The sequence below is a fragment of the Sinohyriopsis cumingii genome, chromosome 14 (assembly GCF_028554795.1).
Source record: "Sinohyriopsis cumingii isolate HCF-2022 chromosome 14, ASM2855479v2, whole genome shotgun sequence".
Lineage (NCBI taxonomy): Eukaryota > Metazoa > Mollusca > Bivalvia > Unionida > Unionidae > Sinohyriopsis > Sinohyriopsis cumingii.
Window position 1 is genome coordinate 95,032,452 of NC_142974.1, and position 27,828 is coordinate 95,060,279.

At 35.6% G+C, this 27,828-nt stretch overlaps 1 protein-coding gene across 3 annotated transcripts in view; it reads left to right on the top strand.

Annotated features, from left to right (window-relative positions):
* Positions 1 to 27,447, top strand: part of LOC149784424 (uncharacterized) — a 135,848-nt gene extending 108,401 nt beyond the window's left edge. For 2 of the 3 annotated variants that reach the window (XM_089932487.1, XM_089932488.1), the window contains exon 12: positions 2,945 to 27,447. In XM_089932487.1, coding sequence (XP_089788613.1) covers positions 2,945 to 3,051 — 107 coding nt within the window. In that variant the 3' untranslated portion in view covers positions 3,052 to 27,447. The remainder of the gene's footprint in view (positions 1 to 2,944) is intronic. The other variant, XR_016413856.1, reaches the window with a different exon arrangement.
* The last annotated feature ends 381 nt before the right edge of the window (positions 27,448 to 27,828 follow it).

A 27,828-nucleotide genomic window follows, 5' to 3' on the forward strand; every position in this document is an offset into this window, starting at 1 on the left:
GGATAATTTGGAGTATGCTACTGTCTCTGTGTGTAATTTTATTATATAATCATGTAATTTTGTGTTTGTACACATGCATATTTTTTTTTGCAATATTAAGAAGGCTAGCAATTGTTGTTGTAGCTGAAACACAAATTGTTGCAACTGCTGGTGCCATCACTAGCGATGATGTTATTGTTGATAATAATACACCAGTTCCAGCAATAACAGCAGATGCCGCATATACAATTATGTCAACAGCAGCTACATGTCTGCGATGTTTTTTTTTATTTTTAATGTTTATTTGTCAACAATATTGTTTAGTTTTGTTTGCCATGCATGTGCTTGATTCAGTCTAAAATCTTGAACGTTGATGGTGGGCTCATTATATTTTAAGTAGGTGGTAATTTAGCAACTAATTCAAGACACCAATAATACAATACAGGTTTACTTTTTTCTTTGGGTTCCACCACGAATATTCCCTCATTGTTTTGATCCAACATCACTAACATATATCAAGAGGATCATTTAGTGGAAAACGCCATGAAATTGTAGATATTGTATATGCTGTTGTGCAAAGTATTGAAGATCTGTATATACCAGTATCATCAGTGCAATGCTTAATCAATTTATTGAGTGGTGACCATAATGCTGATCCAGATGTTGCCATATACACTACACGTTCAGTAATTTTTTTTTATATCAGAGAACTTTATGTCAATGTCTGATGGATTTCCCAAAATTTTGTTAACGATTCCATGTATTTTTTTTGGCGAAAATTTACAAATGCTTGTATATGATTAGAGTATTTAGATCTAAATGTCATTCCATCATTGATTGTCATTAACGAGTTCGTCATGGGAATGTTGCTATCATCAACATATTTCTTCGTTGCAGTGTCATCACTTGATTCTGGTTCTCCAGGACCAGTAATTTTATTGTTAGTCATATTGAGAGAACCAGTCATTGTATCACCTGAGGTTAATAAACAATCATTGATCTCAGTTAAGATCATGTTGTTGTTGCTGTCTACATATCTTTTTGTTACCTCATCATCATCATCTGATTTTGGTTCTTTAACATTAATAATTGTATTTTTACTCATATTGAGATCGCCTTACATAATATCTCCAATTCATCTGGTACGTCCAGCAATTTCTCCCCTGATTGATAGAACGATTTATCTGATTTTTTAATTTTTCTGCTTTTAGTAAATGCCACTAAGTTATCTGTTTGCATCTGGAACCCACAGAATAATAAATGTCAACGGGATATTACTCATTTTTAATCGTCCTTGTTTATCCTGAAAAACAATGACTTCATTTTGGTCCACGTTTGCAAGACTCAAACAATTAGTGAGTTCATCCTTGACTTCATCAAGGGTTGCATATTTAGAAAAGTCGCCTTGCTGAGTCTTACTTGGGTGAGAAGATTTTCTGTAAATATCAACCATTATGCTTTAAGATCTGTTTAAAACGATTAGTGGCTACTTGTATACTCGTGCACGACTTTATGAGGGGGTAATATTCATGATGACACAACGATGAGTACAGCAATTACTTCACGGCCACATTTTGGTGGATCTGTTATTGTTTCTATTGGTAATGTTGAATACCAGACTGGAGTTTTTATTAAGTTTTTAATGCATTTAGGTTTCATAGTAACTTTTTACATTAGTGAGTTAAGCTTTCTGGCCCCAACTGGTGCCCATTACACCTTTTTTTAATTTTGTTTCTCTCCAAGAACTATTTTGGTAAATTTCTAAAGTGTTGGAATTTTTTTTTTATAATTGGAAAACAACTCCATTGAGAAAATCAGAAGACAACAATGGTTGCATCCCTTAATAAAGTAGTTTGTAGCATGTGGATGCCATAACCAAGACAACCGGACTGAGATGACCGAACTGAGATAGGAAAAGTAAGGTTAGGAAAAAGACTAGATTTCTGTCTGACATGGCTTTTTTAAAAAAAAATTCAATCGAGTAAAGCAGAAGACAACAATGGTTGCATCCCTTAATAATGTAGTTCTTACCATGTGGATGCCATGGCCGAGATGAACAGACTGAGATAGGAAAAGTAAGGTTAACAACAAGGCTGGATTTCTCTGTTGCATTGATGAGAAAAATTATTCCACTTGTTTAATAAATTGCTATTGAAAACAGTCATTGAAGTTTATATAGTATAAACAAAGCCAGACTATGGCCTGCATGTTGAATTCACCCCTCCAAACTTGGGTAAAAATGGTTCCATATACATGTACAAGGTAACCTGATTGTAGTTAGCTGTATGTGATAAACTGTCAGAATGATTGCTGTGTCAAACTTCTGCCAGGCTTGACAAAAAAGAATTGGAAACAATTGAGTGACTTTTAGTGCTAAAGGTTTTTTGTTTATAGGGTTTGAAGAAAGAATTAAGAAAGCAAGCAAGAATTATTGCTGCTTCATTGCTGGAAATTAAGATAGACAAGTCAAATTTTTTCTTCTCAATATAAATTCAAACACAAAAACAGAATTTAAAATTTACAAAAATTTAGTTCTGCTTTCTGTCCTTCAGATTTTTTATTTGTTGTAAGTAAGTGAATTAAGTAAGGCAAATATCTGAAATATTAAATGGAAATGATGTATGTGAGTTGAATTAAAAACTTAAATTATAAAGACTGTCTTTCACTCAAACTGTAAAGAAAAATACTTAACATATGCCATTAAATTTGTAAATTTTGTTTTCCTGTACAAAATGAATGCATACTATTTTCTGTTCTTGCAAAAAATATTTATATTCCTGCATTTACCAGTGTCAATTGTACACCCTATGCATTTTACAGAATGAATACCTTAAACCCCAAGATGCTGGCAGATCTGGGTCTAATAACTGTTCTTCATGGGTCCTTTTTTGTGATGAAATGGTTAGGTAACACTAGATGAATGTGTAAAATTCTTGAACTTTTATCTTTGCTTTTTTTTCTTCAGGAACACGAGAGGCTAGCTCTGAGGAATGGAAACATGACCTGTTTGACCAGACAGAGAAAGCCGAGCCAGAAAAAGATAAAGATAAAGAACCATCAAGCACAACCTAGGCCTGCGTGAAATTTCCCAAGTTTAACTCCTATGACTGTTAACCTATTCTGTGTGTTCCATTTATTTTGCTGACCTAATTGGTGGGTGACATGTGCAACATGGTATGGCAAGAAATCACCTGATGTTAGAGTTTGAGAAATTTAATGTTTTTAATTTCATACCTACAAAATATATTATCGCCTTGAGTTGGCTCGTTAATTAGTGGCAGCAAATATGCTTTTCTTTTGTCAACAAACACCAGATGTTTGGACAACTAAAAAGAAACCAGCTTTCTTTGATCTGTTTGTCATGGACCAGAGGAACTGATAGGATGGCTTGTTGCCAGTTTTTTAGTATTTCTTTTATCATTGCTTCTCCTAAGCTACTTGGAGTTTTGACATGAAACTTTATTCTAGAGCTAGAAGTCACTCCATTATTTCAAACTCTGTTTTTGTCAAGCTGGTTGGTCTTGTATAAAACCTGTGCTCAGACATCAAATATGGTCACTACAGCAGCCTTCTTGAAAATCTTGCTCAGTTACTCCTCTTGAACAGTGGTCATGTCATTATGGAGTTTTCATCAAAAGACTTCTTCTGATGTCTAGTTGGTCCTACATAAAATGGTTCCATTTGAGTGTTCAGTATGGACACCACAGTGTCCATCTTTAAAAATCATGTTATTGCTATTGCTACTTTTTCAGTTGTTACCAGGTGAAAATGGTGCCAATCTGACATCTAGCATAGCTGCTAAGCAAGCTGGTTTGAAAATTTTGCTATTTCAACACCTGAATGGAATGTCATATTGACATAGGATTTTCACCAGCAGACAGCTTGTTTAGTTGGTCTTAAATGAAAATTGTGCTGATCTGATATCCAATATGGCTGCCACATTGACCATTTTGATAATCTAATCACTATTCCTCCTAGATGGAACACTGAGATTTCACAAAAAAATACTTCTTATGTCTAAGTTGATACTGAATGAAAATGATGCAGATCTAACATCCAGTATGGTCACCATGGAAGCCATCTTGTAAGTCTTCTTGCGACTGCTCCTAAATGGAAGCTCATGTTAGGGTTTCATCAGAAGACTAATTATCATATCCAGTTGGTTGTAAATGAAAATGGTGCTGATCTGACCTGATATATGGCTGCCACAATGAACATATTGAAAAACCTTGTCAGTAATTCTCTTGAACGGAAAGTCATATCAACATGAGCTTGTTATAAAATGTCTTCTAATGGTGTCAGGTTTGTCCTCAATGGAAAAAAATGCCTATCTGACATCTTTTGTGGCTGCCAAAATGGCTAATTCGAAAATTGTATTCCTTAGGAATATTAGAGCATCAGTCCCTTCAAGGACTTGTTTTTCTTGGTTCTGCTGTTCATAGACTAGACTGTCATCTACTGGACACAAGTTTATTATCACTACTCCACCAAACTTTGTGAGGATTGCCATTGAAAAGTTGCATGCACATTCATACCAAGTTGAGATGATCTTAAATGGGATGGTGATATCCAATATGGCCAATACAGCAGCCATTTGGAAAATCTTTATATGGTTGTATGATATGGGCTTTTCAACAAAAGACTTCTAATTATGTTTTATTCATTGTAAATGGTGCTGATCTGGCATCCAATATGGCCAGCATCTTGAAAATCTTGTCTCTGTTTCTCCTAATTCAAGTCATATCAGTATGGGGTATTCACCAGAAAACTTACTTTGAAATCTATTTTGTCCTACATGAAAGTTGATTTATCTTAAACAATATGGCTGCCATAACAGCTGTCTTGAAAATGTTATCACTACTCCTCCTCAACATATAGACATGTCATTTTCACAGAAGACTTCTTATTGTGCATAGTTGGTCCAGAATAAAAATGGTGTCACTATAAAATCCAGTATTGCCACCATGCTTGGAAATCTTATTGCTATTACTCCTGAATTGGTGGTTGTATTGACATGGGATTTTCACCAAAAGAAGTTTTATTATATCTAGTTTGTCTTGAAATGAAAACAGTACTGATATTTCAGCCAATATAGCTGCTATTATGACCATCTTGTAAATCTTATCATTACTCCTCTTGAATGGATATTCATATCAACATAATGCTTTCATCATATGTCTCTTTTTGACGTTGATTCTAAATGAAAATCATGCTTATCTGATGTCTAATATCGCCACCCTGTCTGCCATTGTGTAAATCATTTCATTGTTCAAGAATGTCAAAAGTGATTTGGCAGTAAAAGGAAGAAAAAGTCTTAATATAATTCTTGGAAATCCTTTCAGCAATTTGAGCACCTGTCATTACTTTTGATTGTTGTAAAAACTAAATATTCTTGATGATTATGAAGTTAATAGTTTATGTATGAGGTGTGCAGTATATTTTAGAATTGTAACAAAAGTAATATGGGAAAATAAATATGATGAACCTACGAGGAATGTATCTAAAAATTAATGATTGCTGTGTAATTGGTATTTGTTTATTCAAAATATCCTTGATTCAGCACTGAAATGGCATAATAGTTAATTGGTATATGAAAAATCACCTAGTTCTTGTGCATAAAAGTCAACAGCAGAACAGTCTAAATTTATGGCCTTGCATCTTGCTATCTGTAAAATAATCAGCAAAGATAATTTTTTCTAGTTGGTATGGTTTAATGCCATTTTTCAGCACATGATAGTCTGTACATGCTGACCAATATATCTGATGGAGGAAGAACCCGGTAAAACACTGGGAAGAACTACCAACCCCAGGGAAGCTATTGGCAAGTTTTCTTGCTTAAGCACATTGGCCAAGCCAGAGGCTGGAACCCACACAGACGGAGGCGAGATGTTATTGATGTGTTATTGACCTTTGACCACTCACCCACCTGGGGATCATTTTATTTAATATTCTATTAATTTCTTATTTTATTGCATTATTTATATTACAAGCCTAAAATGCACTGCATGTATGTGTTATAGTCTGTCATATCTTTTTTGCTTAAGATTTGGCAGCAGATATTTTTTCTCATTGCTTGATCCTGCTTATATATAAATGTTTCTTTATGGTCATACAACTTAAAATCCAGTATAATGAATATTTTAAATCAGTCAAAAGAACCAATATTCCAAAAACACTACACAAAATCAGACTAATAGGAAATATCCACACATTATTTTAGTCAGAATGATTGTTCCATCATGGCATCAGGCTGCTATCATCTACACATGTAATATGGAAAATAAATCACTTTGATATCATCTTTCAAAATGAGTTTTGAGAAATAGTTTATCTTTATCTGTTAGCTATACTTTAGTTCTTCTGGTTTGCTATGAGATAACTTCCATGTTAAGGCATTACTGTATGCCTTTTGATTGAAAGAGGATGCAAGTAAAATAGTGAATTAGCAAGATAGTGAATAATTCAAAAATTCATAATTATTCACAGGCACAAAGTATTTTGTTGGTAGCTTTCGATGTTGATGGGCAAGAACATTTGTTATTTTACATGCTATTTTGGCTTTAATCTTAAGTCTTATAATTGTGAAACCTGTCTACAAGGCACATAAGTAACCACCAAAATATGGCTTTTATGGAAATTGGTCTTTTTAATAGAGATAAGTAATAGTTATATTAATTTTAGCAATTTTAGCAATATGGGCCAAGAAGTATTCCTCTTTATGTCCAAGAGTCTTTTAATAAATGTGTCTTGCAAGACTGGTTTTTCTCATTCAAATACATTTCCCCGTCACCTGCTACCACACGAACCCAGCCAGTCTGAAAGACAAAAATCATCTTCTCCTGTTTATTTCAATACAATAACTCTTGCACATTACCTCCCCTTGGCACCACCAGGTGTTGCTAGTCTTTAGCTTCGTTGCTGTACTTAATAGTCCATGCCATTTTTGTGTTCTAATTGACTCATCCAACATTTCTTTTGGATTTATTGTGTGGAATAATCATTCTGCTGTAATCTGTATACATCCTGTTTACAATTTCTGCCAGTTGGGGTGATTTTGTCACCTTTAGCAATTTTCTCCTTTTAAGACTGTGTCAACCACACTATCATTGACCTCAGACAAGGTCTCTCTTGTATCATTTCAGCAGAATGTCATCTAAATGCTATGGTGCAACTTCAGAGCCTGGAAGTCTCCCATGACTCTTGTTTTTGCATGTACTATGTGTACATCATTTATAACATGCAGCATGTGTAATTCATGGTCAGAGAAAGTCAAGGCTACAGTATTAGCTAGGTTTGTCACATACTGATTTGCTAAAAAAAAAATGTTTTCTCTTTTTGTGTCATTTCAGAAGAATGTCTACTAAATCCTTGAAATGCCACATTCTAAGAGCAGTAGTCCACATGGTATTGAAGAGAAGGAAAGATGGACCATAATCATATGTGACTCCCTCATGTCTACGTAATCAGATTCGTCAAACTCGCTGAGTTCATTTCCAACAGGATTTGGATTTCTGTGAGAGAGTTTTTGCAGCTCCTTGGCTTATTCAATGTGGCAGCAGACTTGATCCTGCTTGGCCGCTGTTTTATGCGTCCTTACAAATAATGATGCAAGCACAATGGCTCCCCTTGATCAGATAGTCGTCCCACCTGAGATTCAGTCAGTGGAGCAACTCAGGTATGCTGACCATGGGAATTCCACTTGAGAAGCCCCAAACAGAAATAATGGTATGTACTGATGCTAGTGTGCACAGTTGGGGAGCTCACCTATTGCCAGATTTCACTACCATCAGTGGCATGTGGGAGTCAGGGGAATGGCTTCTACACATCAGCATCATGAAAATGAAGGCTGTAATCAATGCCTTTCACTTAAAAATAGCTAGACTCTCAGGCAAAATGGTCCTCATTACATCTGACGTCTGATCTCCTCAAACAGGACGCACCAAATCCCCTGACCTGTGTGGTCTGATTTGGCAGTTTCTACCATGTGACAATCTACATTTCAGCATATGAATCACACATGTTCCCGGCAGACTCATTGTCTTGGCTGAGACTCTGTCCAGGAGAGGGCAAGTCCTTTACACCGCATGGTCTCTCCATCAGTTGGTCTTCACTCAGATTTGTGCACATTGATAGTGTTCAATGATCTATCTTTTGCAACAAGGTGGATTCACAGTTACCCACCTTCATCTCTCCAGTCCCAGACCCAGAAGCTTGGGTCATGGATGTACTCTCGTTCAGTTGGGAGGATTGTAGTCATTTGCCAACCCTCACCCGGTCCAGATACCAAAAACTAATACAGAATTTATGGGGTCATAATTGCAAGATGATTTGGATAGCCCCTCTCTAATGGAACAAGTCCTGGGTCACCGATCTACAATATCTAGCAATAGATCTGCCCAGGAGGATTCTGGCCAACTTGTATCTTATCAAGCAACCATGGTCACAAGTATTCCATTCCTGCCCAAACCATCCTCATCTCCATGTTTGGCTCTTATCAGGACAACCTTGTGAGACTGACAATTTAAACCTTCGATTGTGAGAGAATCTTTGAGAGCAAGAAGGCCCTCCACTCTGAAGGTTTAGGAGGAAAGTAGCATGTTTTCAGGGACTCATGCTATATCAATAAGATGTTCCGTTTGATTGTCTCCATACCTCAACTGGCCAACTTTTTTCTTTGGTTCTTTGAGGAGAATCAATTGACCCCAATCTCTGTTAAAGGCTACTGTCCTGTGATATTGGACACATTCTAGCATCGTGGCAGACATGATTTTGGGCATGATGCAGAACTATCAGACATTTTAGCCTTTTCATCTCAATCAACCAAAATCCCTCACTGTTTCCAAATAGAGCAATCCTTGATTTTAACATGGCTCTATTTGATTCAATTCAATCCACTAGCTGACCATTTCATAAAGTAACTAGTGAGAGCCAGGGCACATGATATTACCCCGCAAGCCTTTGCTTCGTAGCTGAAGTGGTTTGAATGCTCAGTGTATGCTGACATCTCACCAGATCAGAGTTGCCTCATGAAGATCACAGCTCAGAGCTTTGAGCATCATGTTCAGACATAACATTTCAGTCTGAGATATAATAGAAGCTATTGGCTGGCATGCAGAGTCAACCTTATAGAGTTTTTGTCTAAATTATTTATGGTCACAGAGGAAAACATTACATCTGGTTGGTCTAGTAGCAGCAGCACAGACAGCCACCAGACCCAACTAGATCAATCAACACAGCCATGAAGCTTCACAGGTTTCACCAGTTTAATTTTGTTGGTAAGAAGATTTAAATATTCATCTTTACTGTATGTTAGGGTCACAGGTCAAGTGACCCCAGGCTTTGTTACTCATGCAGTTAGGAGAATAGGTTATTTTTCACTGGGGAATCCAGCTGTTCTTCCATAGAAGGATACCCAAGGTAGAGGTTGGATGCCCAGCATCCCCTTCTCCTATTACTTATTCTCATAACGTAATATGATTTGGGAATATATTCCAAGGAGAAAGCTAATTTTTAAGTAAATTATGTTTCTCTGAGAATACTTACCCAATCACATTGCTTAAAGACCCTCCCAGCCACTCTGCCATGCAAGCATTCTCATTAGTATCTCACTCAGTTTAAAGCTAGCAACACCTGGCAGTGCCAAGGGGAGGTAATGGACAAGAGTTATTGCTCTTTTTCTTTGAAATAGGAAAAGACAGTTTTTGTCTTTTAGTAGGGCTGGATTTGCAAGGTAGCAGGCTAATATCCCAACATAATGTGTTTGGGTAAGTATTCTTAGAGAAACATAATTTTCTAAAAAAATTGCTTTCTCTATGGTATTTGAGCTCATTAAATCTGGTTAATGCTTATTCTAGTATTTTTAGGTTACTGCATATGTATGGGAAAATATGAATGAGCTTTTTCTGAGTAATACTGCACAACCTTGGGAGTGCAGTGTTAGTCCGAATTGCTGTATTTCAAAATAAATACACAACCTGAGATTCATTAATACACAGTAACAATATCAATGCACACACAGCACTGCCCAGCAATCTTTGAACTTCTTCATGTGCTCGACATTAGTTTTAAAAATTCTTGTTTTGGTCCACTTCAAATTGAAATGAAGAATTATATTTGAATGAATGTTTGTTGAAAAAACTTTTACAGTTTTGGAATGGATGGATTTTGTTTTAATGTTGATTCAACTCAGTTCTGCTTTTCTGCTCATGATGGACTGGATTTATTGGGTCAGTTGAGTGCAGTAAGGAGAATACAACTTCATTTGGAAATGTACTTAAAAATTACAGTGCAATTTCAGTGTGTATCAGGTTTTCCATGACATGGGTATTGTCATTCAGATTTGCAGGGCTAAATACATTTTGAAGAAACTCAGGATGCATAAATGTAAGTACATTTATTACCATTCTAATTACCTGCTAAAGAAGACATATGTTCATGTCCTGTCACTTGCATGCTTGCTGTTGGAGGGACCCCAGCTATGACCTATATCATACAGTGTATGTCTTCAAAATAGTTCAGTGGCGAAAATTGCAAAGCAGCTGTTGTGTGTGACATTACATTTAGCCCACAGAAATAATACTTTGGTGTCTTCATTTATTGGCTCTGTGGCTCTTAGTCTCCTTCAAAAGACCCTCAGTTGCATTTTTTTCTTGAATTTAATATTTTGACAGACTTGTAAAATGCTACATCTTTGATAGATATATGATAGCCCATGTCATCAGTACACTTTACCGTGTGATTGTTATAGACCCTAGAGAGCACTGGTCATAATCTGAACCATTCTGTATGTGAAAATTTATGAATATTTCTCCAAAATAACTGTTTAAATGATAGAATTATGTTTTCAGTTACTGTGTCTCATGTTTGATGTTGACATTGCAAATGTCATGTTCATTCATTTGCTTGTTTGAAAGTTTCATTTGTAACTCACTGAACTCATCCACAACTTTAACTTTATCGTCTCTACTTTCAAATGTGTGAAATGGAATGTTCATTCACAAGCAGATTTTATAAACCAAAAGCTAAAGTGTGTACTAAATAAGTGTACATTGTTTACCGAGGCATTCCTAATACTTGATACTATTTTAGGGACACACGTTATGCAGTATGAAGCCATGCAGTATGGAAAAATACTGCATTATTCTGACAATGTAAAGTTAATGCATACAAAAATGAGCATATAATAATGGTAATTTCTGTCTTGCATGTCACAGATTTTTTTTATACTACATTGTTTAATACATTCTCCAAGTTTTATTAGTACAAAAATATGTATTCATTGGGATGTTGAAGGAAATATAAAGATGTGTCCTTTGTTAATGGGTTTTGAAATCACCATTTGGGAGGTGTCCACTTTACCTTAATAATAAGAGCAAATGTTCTTTGTTCATTCACTAAAGATAGTTTACTGAGACACTGTTACTGCAACTAGTCTTTTGCCCAGTATTTTGCAAGTCAGCTAATGAGAGATTTCTTAATCAGTTCTCTCAAAATAATCTTGATTGTTGAAGATCAAAAATATTTGAAAAGCTAAATGCATGAATCTTAAGAAAATTCTGTCTTATAGGGGTGGCAGTGTAAAATAGAGCAGTATTGGTTAAACAGCCTAATAATTTTATTATACATGCTACATGCATATTTTGCTGCCAATGTTTGGTTTCTCTTTTTCTAATGAGATGAATTTTAATTAGGTAAAAAATTAAGGTTCTGCATGCCTTGTTGTTTTTTTTCTCCCATGGGTGTGTATTTTTAAAGGAAAAAATCTTCGTATAGATTGATGGCAATATACCCCTCATCTCGATGGAATATGAATGGCTGATTCACATGACCAACCTGTAGCAATTACAGTGACATTGCTCTGATATTTGTATGCATAAACCAAGTCAAACTCAAAACTCTAGTCATCTTCAGATTTGAACTTTTGTCTGTATATTTGTTTATCCTCCCATCTGAGTTTGCTGTATTCAAGAGAAATATCTGAAACAATACAGCTGTTTGTTACCAGTGTTGCACAAGTACACTATACCAGGGACAATATACAATGTGAGGAAAAATCTTAACTTCTGTCAGGACCATCCCACAGTCACACTCCCCTGGTTAAATTTCTTCTTCTAATACCTTATTGATTATAACTTGTTAGGAGTCCTTCTACTAGCATACAAAATGCAGCCCCTCCAAACAAAGAGATTAGTGGTTTTTTTTGCAGTCTTAGTATTAAAAGTGGTGAGATACTACATGCATACAGAAACATATCACTGCTTCGGTGGCTTAATGGTTCGAGCATCCGCCTCGGATGCAGGAGGTCGTGGGTTCGATCCCTGGTTGAGTCATACCAGAGACTTGCAAAATGGTACTAACAGCTGCCTCGCTTGGCGCTCAGCAATTAGAGGTTAGTGTTAGAACTGGTTGGCCTGGTGTCAGGATAATGTGACTGGGTGGGACATCATGCTACATGTCTGTGGCATGATGCCCCAGACTGCAGACATCGTACCAATATGACTGAAATTTTTTTAAAGCTAAGTTAAAGATCCAAATCACACACACACACAGAGAAACATATCAGACATGATTCATCTTGCCTTTGATTAAGGAATTGGTGCCCAATCCCACAATTAATCAATACTACTTTTGATCATGCTGGACAGCACACATTTTGAGGCTTCTCAATTTCATTTTTATGGGGGGCGGTCCCCATGAACAAGTGACCTACAGAGAGTTCTCACAAGGAGAGCATAGGCCACACCCATGTTTCGCAAAATATTTGAAATTCCTCAAATTGATATATTTGAATATCTTTCTTTTTCTTTTTTTGGAATTATAAATTTTTCACTGAACATTAAACAGGCATTAGTTGTTACCGTTAATTCATAAAACTGTCTTTTTTCAGAAATTTGTCTTGCTTTGTCTTGCTTTATCTTTGATGAGAAACTGATGATTCCTCACATTTCAGGAATTCCATTACAATGTTTTGTATTCATGCCATGCAATTTTGCTTCTACACAATACCTCATATTTTAGTCCATCATCTACAGTTACCAAACTTTATGGATAGCTTGTATTTGGGGCAAGGAAGAAATTTCAGGGTCCAGTGGTTATGGTCACAGTGATTGCAGATGAAAGGAGAAAATTGTTTCCACACAGTGACTCAAATTCTCCATTATCTATGGTTACTCATTTTTGTGAATTGCTTGCTTTTGGGGTAGGACAGAATGCTACTGATTTCCAGCTCAAAAAGTCAAAGGTAAGATTGCTGACTGAAAGAATAAAAAATATTTTTGCACAGTATTTTGAGTTTTCCATCATTTTCTGTACCAAACTTTGTGAATTTTTTTAGACATAGGGTAAGGAAGAACTCTTCCTGAATTTGGACTGACAAAGGTTGCTACAACTGATGGAATAAAAATATTTTCTGCACAATAACAATAATTGTGCATCACATACCTGGCCCAAACTGTTTTGATGACTTGCACATGGGGTAAGGAAAAATTATATTGATTTTGGATTCAAAGTAGGTCACTAATTGATCTACATAGAGAACTATTAAACAGGGGTTGATGTATAATCATGATACTTTTGTTCAAGAAAGAACTGATTCCCCGGTGTACAGTTTTAAAATTAAGTAGTTATTTTTTTTGTTGAATTCTACCTGCTTATCACAAATATTCCACTATTGTCAGAAATATTATGAGATGTTGCAAAATTTAGTGAAACTGAAACCAGGTGGTTTTGTTACATTCCTTGAAATTTTACCTCCTCAAACTTGTCAGTGCAAAGAAATTACATACACTATCATGAGCCCACTTCTGGTTGGCAAAGAAGTGAAGATGTAAAGAAGGTATGACTCTTTATGTAAAGAACCAAACCAACATAATAAATGATCAATGAATGTATACTGAACTAGTATATATAATAATAATAGGGTGATAGTGACTGATAATTATAATTATATTAATCATCATCATTATTACAACACCAATTGATGATGTTGATTTGAGTATATACTTATTACATTTTTTATATAATAAAATTAATTTATGCAGTTAATTGTACTTAAATTAATACAGCATAAATGAATGAGTGAATGATTCAATGGATCTTGAATTTATTGACATTTATTTCAAATTCAGATCTTTTAAAACACTGGTCATAGACTGATGTTTGATAGCTCTTCATTTAACTTACATATAAAATATATGATTCTTTTATTGTCTAAATAGTTAAACAGAATCTTAAATTTTTATCGATGTAGCAGTAAATATTTTAATGATTATTGTTACTACCCTATGGTCTTAAACTATATAACAGCAAGAAGCAAAACCAACAAGTTTAGTAAAATCAACAAACGATTTATTTCCCTAGAATACCAAGTGAAAATTCAAAAGACAGAGTATTGTGAATTAAATCCCCAATATCACAAGTCTAAAAGTACAGAAAGTTCCAAATGAATTCCAATAGTCTTGACTTAAATGTGCTGGTGTACTAGTAGTCTTGAATTTGTTGCTGTACAATGCATTGTCCTTGAACAAGTTCTCAATAATCCCATAGTAGTGTTTTGTTCCCAAAAAGTCAGAGAGCACTTTGTAATTCCAACAAATAATGTAAAGAATTCCTCTAAACACTGCTTTAAGTGATTTCACAGATTGAATAATTTGTTTATAAAACCTATATACATGTATATGTTTGTGTGTGTCTGTGTGTGTGTGTGTGTATGTATGTGTGTATATATATATATATATATATATATGTATGTATATATATATATTCCTCATTTGACCTGGGGGTCCTGAATGGCTGAGTGGTCTAAAGTGCTCACCATCACGGATCATTGCTATCTCGCTGTCTGCATGGGTTCGAGTTTCAGTGTCAGACAATTTGGGAAAGCTTGCCAGTAGCTTCTCGTGGGTCAGTGGATCTTTCTGGGGTTTTCCTGGGTTCTTCACTATTTATACTGGCTGACATGTAAAGCCTATTTTGTGCTGAAAAATGGTGTTAAACCCCAAACAACAACATTTGACCTGTCATGCAATAGATTTTCCCAGAAACTAATGGAAAATTTCACCAAATAGTCAACAAGTTTGTGTGAAAAACATGCTAAGCACATATACAAGCTTAGGCCTTGAACTCAAATTTTAGTAAATATCTTTTTTTTAAAAAAGCATGACAATAGAAAGGTAGGCAAAAACTCAACCCTCAATCACAAAATGTAAATTGAAATACACATAACATGATTTTGTCAATAAAACTTTCTTTGATGTTTCTATATACTAGTGCAAGTGAATGCATACACAAGATCATTTTGCTGTCTAGAAATGAAGAAATTACATGCATTGTGGGTAAAATCACACCAAGTAAATTTAATGGAGGTAACAACCCATATTGAAAAGGGATGTACTCCATTTATTTTATCCTTGAATTTTGCTCTACTTTCGTGATAAATAAATACTTTTCTCAATTGTTTATTTCATAACATTACATGGGCCATATTCATTCTCTCTTTTCATGGTCATAAAGTATTTGTATTCAAATTCAGTACTTATAGGAAAATCTGAACAATTTTTTTCTGAGTAGTTCTGCACAACCTTGGGAGTGCACTATTACCCCTCCCAAAAGAGTTATAGTTTCCCATACAAATGCAGTAACCTCTTTATTATATACTCATTTTGTTTTCCTACCTAAGGCATAATAAGAAAGAAATACACTGCCAGAAACAGTTATTGAATTTATTCTGTATTTCAGAATAAATACACAATCTTAGATTCATCAGTACACAGTAACAGTATTAATATGTACATGGCAGTGCCCAGCAACCTTTGAACTTCATCGCACAGTTGACATTAGTTTTTAAAAAATAATTGTTTTGGTCAGCTTAAAATTGAAATGTAGTCATGTTTTGACTGAATGCACATTGAAACTTGTCCAGTTGGTCTGGAATGGATGGATTTTGTTTTTCCATTGATCCAACTCAATTCTGCTTTTCTGCTTATGATGGACTGGATTTATTGGGTCAGTTGAGTGCAGCAAGGAGAACGTGATTTCATTTGGAAATATAGCTTAAATTACATTATAATTTCAGTGTGTATCAGGTTTTCCGTGATGTGGGTCATGACATTCAAATTAGCAGTACTAGTGCATTTTGAGAAAATTCAGGATGCATAAATGTAAGTGTATTTGTTACCATTCTTATTACAAGCTAAAGAGGGGCCCCAAGTGGCAGAGTGGTCTAAAGCGCTTTCTGTTATGGATCACTGCCATCTCACCTCTGTTTGCATTGGTTCGAGTCTTGGATTTGGCCAATGTGGGTATGTGAGAAAGCTTGCCAGTAGCTTCTCGTGGGTCGGTGGTTCTAACTGGGGTTTTCCCAGGTTCTTCCTCCACCATTGATGCTGGCCGCCTTGCATGGCCTATCGTGTGCTGAAAAATGGTGTTAAACCCCAGAACAACAACAACAAGCTAAAGAAGACATGTCACCTGTCACTTGCATACTTGCTGTTGGACGAACCCCAGCTAGGACCTGTATCATACAGTGCATGTCATCTATTGCTAGCCTAACATTGTATTAAAATAGTTAAATGAGGAAAATTGCAAAGCATTGTTGTGTGACCATCTATTTAGCTGCAAAAATAATACTTTTTCAGCAGTTTGGTTTATTGGCTCCGAGACTCTTAGTTTCGTATCAAAACCCTCAGTTGCATTTTTTTCTTGAATTTAGTGTTTTGACAGACTTGTAAAATGGTTTGTCTCTGATATGTGATATCCCTTGTTCAAAATATACTTTTCTGTGCTATTGTTATAGATCCTAGAGAGCACTGGTTTTAGTCTGAACCATCCTATCTATGAAAAGTTATGAATATTTTTTAAAAAAAACTGGTTTATATGATCAGAATTGTATTTTCAATTACTATGTTTATTGTTGACATTGTGAACAGCATGTTCATTAGTTTGCCTGTTTCAAAGATTCTTTTGTGAATTAGTGAACTCATCCACATCATTAACTTTATCATCTTGACTTTCAGATGGATGAAACAGCTTGTTTAGACATTTGCAAACAAATCTAATCAACCAAAAAGCATCTACAACATGAATGTACAAGGTTTGTTTACAAAGCAGTTCCTAATACATGATACTATTTTTAGACATGTGTCATGCAGTATAAAGGTATTCAGTATTGAAAAATACTGCATCATTCTGACAATGGAAAGTTAATGGAGAAAAAATGAGCATGTAATAATCAAGCTTATTACATTTTATTTCAGGTAAATAAATATTTATGATCATTTCAGTAATTTCATCCAGCATATATTTTATTTTATAGCATCCACTTCAATATAAGCTTAGTTTGATGTTTCAGTAATTTTACCATGTATCTACCTTTGATTTTTTTTTCCTGTAATTAGTTGCAGTGGGCAAGGCCGAGTGTGGGGCTTTGTAAATATTTGAAGTCTTGGATAATAATCACCCAAACATGCATAGCATGAAAAAGGACAGAAGGCAAAACTCTCTAAGTATTGTCCTTCTGCTGGTTTTACCTTTTTGGGTCCCGATATACATTATAGCCTCTATCCCCTATGACTTGTGCCTATTTTGGCAAGCAAGCCACATTCTTTGTGCAACCTTTGATTATTAATCCACTAAAGTTACCAAATGCATATATGTTCTTAAGGCAGTTTATATGGTATCATGTAATACGTCAGCAAGTTATACCTGGTGAAGATAATGATCAGAACAGTTTAAGTATGCCAGAAAATTCAGAGACAATTAAGCTATTTTAATTTAATTTAGCAATGTATTATATTTTGGCTTTCTTAAAATTCAAAACTATCATTCTGCACCAGTAATAACAAAATCTGTTTTGCTAATACTGAAAAATACTTGGAATATTTCTAGTGATCACGTTGGCAATGTCCACTTGACCTAAAAGTACTATTTCATGACTGTGTGCTTACCATTACACATGGCTATGGATATGCATCATAACGTTGTGAAATAGTAATTTTGAATGGTATATTTTTAAATATTAGCTGATTAGAGGAGGGAGGGTGCACTTCCATGTTTTGGAAAAATTTATTATATTGAAATAAGAGGATTTTTATTTACTATCTTAATAGACAATGGCTGTAAAAACTAAATTATCGTACTATCACACATAACACTGCTGGAATGAGTCCAAGCAGCAGAGGACAAATTTGTTTAGTAATTGGGGAGACATATCAGCCTATGCTGGTGAAATATGAAAAATGAAAGTCAGTTTGATGATGTAAAGTTGACATCAGATACGGATATATGGTATGCATAAACTTTGAAGCATATCTGATTAATTCCAATAACCTCTGAACCTTCTAGTGTGTTGTTTGGCATGCTAGGGGTTCATTTTGAGTTCCATTGGAAACTGTTGTAACTGATGTGGATTGCACAAATTAGCTTGACTGTAAAATCTCATGGAACAACATACATTTAGTTGCGTGCCAGTTAACATCAAAGAACTAATTGAAAAGCACAGCTTGAGCTGCAAGATCTCATTTTTACCACAGCAAAATTGGCAAATAATCAAATTTACTTGCAAAATGTTTTGAAGGAATTTATGGAGGTCTCTAAAAATGGCACTAATCTATTAGATGACTGATATAAAGAATGTGGTAGGAAAACATAAATCATTCTTTCGTTTGAATGCATCATACAGATTTATCAAAGAGGCTCAAAAGATGTTTTATGCATTTTCAGAGACTTCTCTGGAAGATCATGATAAATAGATTAAGTTGGAAATGATTTTAGAAATGGAATGAAATAAACTAGGCCAAGCTTTTGAGCAGAAGAAAACAAAATCAAAAACTTAATTTAGTGCAAAGCAAGTCGCTACATTTGAGTAAATCATCTGCAACATCTGAAACAATATCTGAAGCAAGTGAATTGTCTGATGATTTTAGTGAAGGTTCTAAAAATAATGATGAAGATATTCCAAAGCAAATCAATGAAACAAATGTTTTTGAGGATTAATATAAGAATGGAATCTAAACTCAACAGCCTTCAGTGTATCTATGACAATACGGATTGTAATGTGGGAAAAAGTTAAAATCTTCAAGTGTGAATGGGCAGGACATAACTGAATACAGTTACCAGTATCAAGTTTCAATGTAGCAACAAGTGGGAAGGGAGGATTTCGATAACATATCAAAATCTGTTGAATAAAACCAATGTAGTATCTTTTGAAACAGCATATTAGATTCATTCAGCTTCTCAGTGTAGTCACATGACTCGTGTCTGTTAATAGACTATGATGGAATGTGTAGCATGTACATGATACATAATAAAGATTGTATTGCTCCGAGAAAACGTTCGGTTTAATCTGCCTGTTAAGCAGCTGACTTGTATGTCAACATGGTGGTAGTGGTGAAAACTAAGGACGTATTAAAAATGAGGTAGTTTTAAAGATAAAAAAGAATGAAGAAATTATGATATGTATATTTACTACACAGCTGGTATAGTGGCGGAGAAGTTGACGATAGCATGGCTGATGGTCTCCTAAGCACATTCATCTTACTGCCAGTATTAAATGTAATCGACGGTAACGTCTCAGAAAACTTTAAGCATTGGAAAAGACAAGTGCAGATTTACCTAACTGCAAGTGGAGCAACTGATAAAGATGATGAGGTACAAATGGCCATAATTTTGCATTCTGCAGGACCGCATATTTTGGATATATATGATCAGTTTGTATGGGACGCAGATGGCAACAAATGCAAACCTGGCAAGGTATTTGAAAAACTTGAGGCATGTTGTAACCCCAGAAGAAATGAGGTCCTGGAGTGATGGAATCACATAGGTTCTGGAATTACCATACCAAAAACAATTCAACAGCTTGGTAACTGAGCTTGGGAGCTTCGTCATGTAATTTCAGCATAAGTAATGAATGATAAGAGATATTTTTTTATAAAAAAAAGTTTTCACAGTTACGGGAAAACTTCATTAACTTTTGCTCACAAAGACCAGTGGAACCTGGACAAAACCATAAAAGGTGTCATGCATTTCAGCAGTCAAGCATATAAAAGAACTGAGGGAAGCCGGCTTTAGCAGTCAGATCCATGGACATAAAGTACAAATGTGAAACCAGAGAAAAAGATATATGAACAGTTAACCTGGGACTGGCAAACTACGAAATAAACTGTCCTCATCAATTCAGGGGAAAGATAGCATTTCACTTAAGGAATGCAATTTCTGCGGACACAGACACGAGTTTAAGTAGGAAAAGGGTCCAGCATGGGGCAAAACATGCGACGTGTGCAAAGGGAGAAATCATTTCAAAGTGAAATGCAAGAAAATCCATTTAGTTAATGCTAGTATAAACGCATGAAGAAGAAATAAACGATGGCGAAAATGGGCTTAATACCATAAAAACCAGTCAGAAAATTATAATTTTTGCATAATGAATGTCAACAATTGTGAAGTGTGTTTCCAGTTAGATAGTGGCGCCAACATCAACAATGTCTGCAAGAAGTATGTTCGTAAAGGACAAGTCAGGTCCACAACGCTGACGTTAAAATGTGAAACAAGTCACACATGACACCACTTGGAGATGCTAATCTGAAAATTATTAACCTGAGTACTGGGGAAGAAACAACTGCTACTCTAGTAATTGTACCAAATGGTTACTTGAATCTACTTAGATCAAAAACTATTCAGCAAAAGGAATTGATTGCTGTTAACAGTGACAGATTTTTTTTACTATGGTCAACATTACGAAATGATGTGATCTAGGGGAAGCAATTCTTACAGTCGACAGCAAAATTCCAATGAAGATACAGGACACAATTAATTTTACTATATGTTCTCTACATTAGTTTCTCAGTACTGACCTTTCCACTGTGTGACAATCAATACAAATCATATGTTAATCTAAAATACCTTCAAAGATGACTTCACGGTGAAGTTCTCGTCAAAGGTTGACCTGCTCTTTTTTTTAGATGCTGTCAACATAGCAGCATGTAAACAGAACACAGATTTCACTTCCCGATCATCACCAAGGCCTTATTACTCACTGTGCACTGTCGCTGAAATACACACATACAACAACACCCTGAGTTCATATTATCAAGAACAAACAGTTACCTTTAAATCCCTACCACAAATGCATAAATAAAACTCTTCTATCACCACCAAAATGAGAGAGGAAAAAATGTTCTAAAAACAGACTAGAAGTACATTCGGGTACTGAACTGGAAGTATTAATTGTGAACCGATTCCATGTGAAGAGAGAAATAGATAAATTGGTCGAAAGAGAGGTTCTAATACCCGTTACCGAGCTGACTAATTGGGTTAGTCAGATGGCTGTTGTACGAAAGTAGATTGGAAATGTGCGTGTTTGCATATATCCACAACCACTAAATAATGCGTTCATGAGAGAACATGTGAAACTTCCAACACTTGAAGATGTGTTACTGAAATTTGTTAATGCAAAAAATTGTCAGTAAACTTGATGTCTGTGAGGCATACTGGCATGTGAGACTTGATCAGAAATCAAGTGAGATTACACCATTCGGTCATTATGGATGGGCTTAGTTAACATTAGGACTTCAGGTCTCAAGCGAATTATTTGAAAAAACTCACTGAAGCACGTGGATGGTGTTTTCACTATATGGGATGATATAATTCTTGCTGGATGTGGATGCTCTGAACAAGAAGTGAACTAGACGTGAGAAAATTGCATACCTTGTACAAACGATGCATCAAACAGGATATCATGTTAAATGATGGCGAGAAAGACTTAGGATTGACTGAAATAATTTCTAATGGTCACAAAATAAATAGTGATGTAGTTAAAGCAGACAATACAAAGGTCAATGCAATACACGAAATGCCCACACCAACGAATATTTCAGATGTGAAGAGGCTATGTGGCATGGTGTAGAATATAGCTAAATTTCTTCCAGATCTTGCAAATGGACTGGAACTGATGAGTTGATGAAACTCAAGTAAAGATTCTGTCTGGAACTGGTCTGAAGAATACGAGTCTGCATTCCATAGAATTGAGAAAAAAAGGCTGACAGAAGCATCCGTGCTGGCAGATTCTGACGTAAAAAGAGAAGTCGTATTACAAGTAGATAGTAGCAAGAATGGAAAGGGTGCTGACTTACTTTACAACAACATTAACCACAAAAGTCAGCCCCAAAATCATCAGCAAGCAAACAAAAAGGCTGAATCTGCTGTTAAAGTCATTAAGAATACGTTCAAGAAGAGACTCAGAGATGGTAGAGATCAATATCAAGCCTTGTTAGAACTCGGCGTCAGGATACTGGACTTAGTCCGACTCAAATTATTTTTCAGAAGAAACACCTAATTAATGATCCCATCGACATGTGATTTGAATAAGGAACCAATAATTGACTACCGATCAGTGCGAAAACACTTGATAAAGTGGTACGATAAGAGAGCTCGAGCCTTACCACCACTGAGTATTGGAGAGCCAGTAAACTTTGAACACAAGGAAGGAAAAGAATGGAAACTTGGTAGAATAAAGGAAAGACTGAGTGAACATTCATTCATCGTGTAAATTCAGGATGAATGAGCATATGATGGAATTGTGTGCACATAAGACCCACAAAGATAAAAGTATGCATCTGGGAGACTTCACCATCACATGAACCCGAGAACACTGATGTACCAACAAATAGCCACAAAGGTTTAAAAAAAAAAAAAAAAAAAAAAAAAAAAAATCCAGAATTTCACCTTCAGAGAATATTAAAGACGACGTAGTGCCAAATTCAGATAAAATGACAACGATTGTAACAAGAGTCAGACCTAAGAGAAACACCATGGAGCTTATTTGAAAGACTTTGTGTGCTACAAGTGAATTATTAACTCTTGATATGTAGGCCCTAGTCAGTTGATTTTACATTGTTTTGCTTATTGAAATGTGCACTGATAATCTGATAATAGATTCAGACAGGAAAGATTTAAAGTTTAGCTTTCACTATACACTATATGTCTAGCATATCCCAAGTATTAGTATTTATCATTTAATGATATAGAGATAAGTAGTTCTTTAAAGAAATGGGGATGTTGAATAAAATTAATATAGTATATTTTGAAGCAGAGAATAGTAGATTCATTCTCAGTATACTCTCACTACTGATGTCTGTTATTAGACTATAACGGAATGTGTAACATGTACATAGTGACCTAATAAAAGTTGTATTGCTCCGAGAACATGTCTGATTGTATCTGCCTATTACCCAGCTGACTGGTATGGCCCCTACTAGTGGACAACATATCAACAACACCAGGGGCTGTTTGTGGGATTCAGGAAAGCATGGACAAAGCTGGGTCATATTCTTCTATGTCAGCATGATGACAAGTCTGAGTAACTGGGTCATATTCTTAATGACACTGTTATCTAGAGAAAGCAAAATTGAAGAGATGGACCAGGGAAAATCAACATCAGAAATTGCTGACATTGCCATATTTGGACTTGATCCAAGTGTTTGATCGTTTGTGTTGGCTGAAGAGGCTAAAAAACACTGGAGGATGTTGCTAAATATGGCAGCATAACTCATTCGGTGGAGACCATCAATCGAAAAAGTTAAAAGGAGAGATCTTGAACTTTAAAGTTCAATTTCAAGAACAGAAGCTCAGAAATAACTCACTTATTGCTCTACAGAAGGAAAGGAGCAACAAGAAGGCCAAAAACTGCTCCGGATTCCAGGGCAACAATATGCCCAAGTTACCGATCTGGTGAGTAACACCATAAAGCATCAGGTTGTAGATTTTGAAAGCAGTGTGCTTTAAATGCAACAGATTGGGGCATATCAAGACTGCATGTTGGTCTGCGTCATACCACTAAAATTAAAATCAAGATAGGGAAATGCACATGTCCCAGGGCATCATACACAGATCCCCATTGATAGGCAGCTAAATTTTGCTACAGTTGGGGAAAAAGTAAGGCAGAAAGGTAAAGGAAATACTTTATATAATAGTACCTTAGTCAGAAGCATGATAAATATTAGAATAGGTAGACAAGTATTTCAGGCTTTAACAGATACAGGGGTGCAGGGCATTTCATGCATTTTGGAGAGGGCATACACACATTCAGGGTTATCTAATAAGTATTCTTTGGAAATAAAGATTTGGTATATTTGCGCGGTGTCATTGGAAGGAGTATCATTACTAAGGACAGGTAAAACTACCTATTCCTGTAGATCACTTAAGAGTTTATAAAAAAATTTCAAGTAATTGAAATCTCAGTTACTCTGTCATATTAGGCACAGGTTTCTTACGAAACCAAAAGGCAAAGATAGATTATGCAAATAATTGCATAGAGTTGCAGGGCGGTGTGTCGGTCATAAGAATGTCACAAGTAGAAAAGAATTCAGGTCTGGCAAGACTAATGCGCATTATAGCTATATCACTAAGATCTGTAACAACAGATAAGATTAAAATAATGTCAACGGCAAGAGCAGGCACTAAATTGTTAGAACCATTGACCAATCATCAAGCGAAGCTCAATATTTGGGGGGGGGGGGATTTGCCTAGCTGAAGTGAAAGGTGATGTTACTACCTATCAAGTATTAAATCCAACAAACTCGGAGATTAACTGAAGCATAATCAGCCACTAGCATAAGTGAAAGTAGTCTACTTAGTGACCTCAAACAAATTCATCACTGGTGGCCCATCTGACCTAGAATAATTATTCTCTACAGGTATGCAGGAGATCCTGGCATTGTAATCAGGAATTTAAATAAGCTATGTTGCTAAAATAAACAACTTAGATGGCATACACTCCAGGCACCACATCAAACTGTGATTCAACTTGACACCAAGACACTGACCAGAAATATATCGGTATAGCTAAGGACCTAGGATTTAATCAATGCAATTCTGACCTAACTGAGGGTGAAATCACAAAATTGCTGACAGTTATAGGTAAAAACAGAGATGTTTTTGCTCAAGACATTTCTGAGTTTAGGGTGTAGCAAGGTCAATTATCATTAGAATGCCCTGCACACTCAACAAAGGCTCTACTGCACTACTACTACAGCTAAGAGATAGGCAAATGAAATGTTATCTCATGATATAATAGAAGAGGCAAATACCCCATGGCAAAGCCAGATAGTACTGGCAAATAAACCAAATGAAGATTTCAGGCTTGCAGTTGATTATCGTGCATTAAACAAAGTATCGAAACTACTGAGTTTCCCTTTACCTCCGCAAATGTAATTGGGCAGTCAAAGGTTCACTTATTCTCCAGTCTTAATTTGAAAGGGGGCTTTGGACATACCTCTCCCAGACTCGGCAAAACCTAAAACTGGGTTTACAACACATTTCAGTTTAAGAAACTCCCACTTTGGTTGTCCAACAATACTTTAGCCTTTTCTATGGTCACAAAAGAGGTTTTATGCGATTTAAACTGGAAGTTTGCTCTAGTCTACATTACTGATGTTCTGGTTGTTAGCAAGAATTTTGACAAACACTTGTACAAAAGGAGGCCAAATTTGTCTGGAATGAATAATGTAATAAATCTTTTAAGACTCTTAAGGTTGCTTTGTCCACAGCCCCCATTTTATGTTACCTTGATTTGGAGAAAGAATTTATCTTGTACACAAATACAAGCAACATAGGTATTGACTATATTTTAGGAATGTCGGGTGGAAAAAAATAGAGAAACGGTTGAAGCTTCTGGGGGAAGAGTCTTAAGAAAAGCAGAAAAGAATTGGGGAATTACGGATATGGAAGTCTAGCTTTGGTAGAGGGTATATGCTATTTCCATTTGTACCAGGGGTCTGGGAAGTTGTGGTTTATACTGATCATGCTTCAGTTAAAACGATACAGTTATCCATACAGAATCCAGGTTAAAGTGGCCATTGCTTCTACAGAGCTATGATTTTGAAATATGCTAAGGGCAAGGAAAGCATGTTATCACTGCCTGTCACCAGGGTATTGAGAGAACATACCATGCAGTTTGATAAAACTGTTTTTGGCCAAACATGTACAGTATAGGGTATTCAGTATTATGTTAAATTGTGCGAGATTTGTCAGAGTGTAAAGCCAAACAAGTATCACAGAGATGCATTCTTAAAGCCACTGCCGGTAGAAGATATATTTAGCCACATTCATATGGACATTGAAAGTCCCCTACTAAAAAAGTGACATTGGGGAAAGATTTTTCGTATTGTGGATGCATTCCCATTAAAAATGTGCGAGGTGGGAAAAATATAAATTTTTTATGATGAGTTTATTATTGTTGAGATGGGGCACATTGAGTCCATTCTTACTGAGAGGGTCAAGCAGCAGGGAGGGTGAACCCAGCACTTCTTATAAGTCCCTATTTGGTAAACTAAAGCTTTTACAAAACGTGAAGAAAAAAACCCTGTTATTTATGCTAAATAAAACCTCTAAAAAACCGAGAGTTTCTCTAAGGGAGTTAGTTTAACGATTATTGTTTTTTATCCTTGTCGTTTTTCAACAATTATCAAAAAAGTCCAACTCACCTCAATTTCATTTGTGACAAAGAGTTCAGGTACAATGTTCTAATGTTCTGGTAGGCATGTCTTTCAAGTTGTGTCATAAATGGGTTGATTAATACTATTTCACCTACATTCTGGATAGTCATAGGTTTCAGTTGAGGGATTGCAAGACAGATATGCTTTTAATGTCTTTAAGCCATGCCAAACAGGCTTAAGGAATATATTTAACCAGATCCAAGTCCCACCAATCTACCAGGCCAGTGGATAAACAGAGAAAGGGAATTTAATCCAGAGCTAATCCCTCCTAAAGATATGGACACAGTCTCTACCACACATCCACAGTTTGTGGGTGGACTGGATCGGACAATCAGATAGTCTGTCAAATGGTTGAAAAGATTTTGTGCTGTACATCTAACAGAGGTATAAAGTGGTACGAGGTTCAGTTGGATGTAAAAACACAACTACTTGGGTACTGGAGAAGGCTTTATCCACTTATCTAATTAGGGAGTTTTATATACATAAAAAGAGAACTCAAGGGCAAACCATATTATCAGTAAAAGAATGAAATACTGCCATATGGCACGCATGGGATGAAAAAGCAAACAAAATTACATAATTTCTTTTTATATATATATATAGTGTGAGTTCCCTTTTTCCAAGATATACATTTGCAATTGCAACTATACTAATATTCTAGAAACAGCTACTCACAAACTTAAAAGTACCATTGAGTGAACAACAAAGTTTTACTTTATTGCTACTTATGCTAAGCTCCAGTGGTGTCGGCCTTTTATCGTATGACACATTGACAGCAACTGGAGCATGAGGGCAAAATGATTTTGGTGCATAAAAAAAAGCATATATACGTGTAATGCTGATTTACAAAGTCGCTGAATTTAAACCAAAGACTGATGGCTTCCTAAGGTATAATGATATAAGCGACGGTCGCATGTGCATCTTAATAGTTTGCCATAAGATGTTATTGTTATAAGAACCAATAAATCCGTTCAATATGCAACTCTTTTGTCTTAGTCTTTATGTAATCTCTTGCTTTTTCCATATCTACTGCAAAATAAAACAAAGTTTTTTAAATATGGGTCTCTGATAGTACATACTATTTTCATGAGAAGCTAAAAACAAAATGTATAAATTATTCTTGCCTCTGCCACATGTCCTGTCACATTCCACAGCTTGTTGAAGAGTCCTGGCTTCCTTATCGCACTGAATACAAGGATACTTCATTTTTTGAACTTGCAAGATACAGACACACACTATTAATACTAAAAATCTACAACACTATAACTCTTAAAGTCTAAATTTAATGAATGAAATCAGAGTCATGCACTATACCAGTAAGTATTTAAAATAGGTCTCTCTCTTGGACTCCATAATTTCAGTA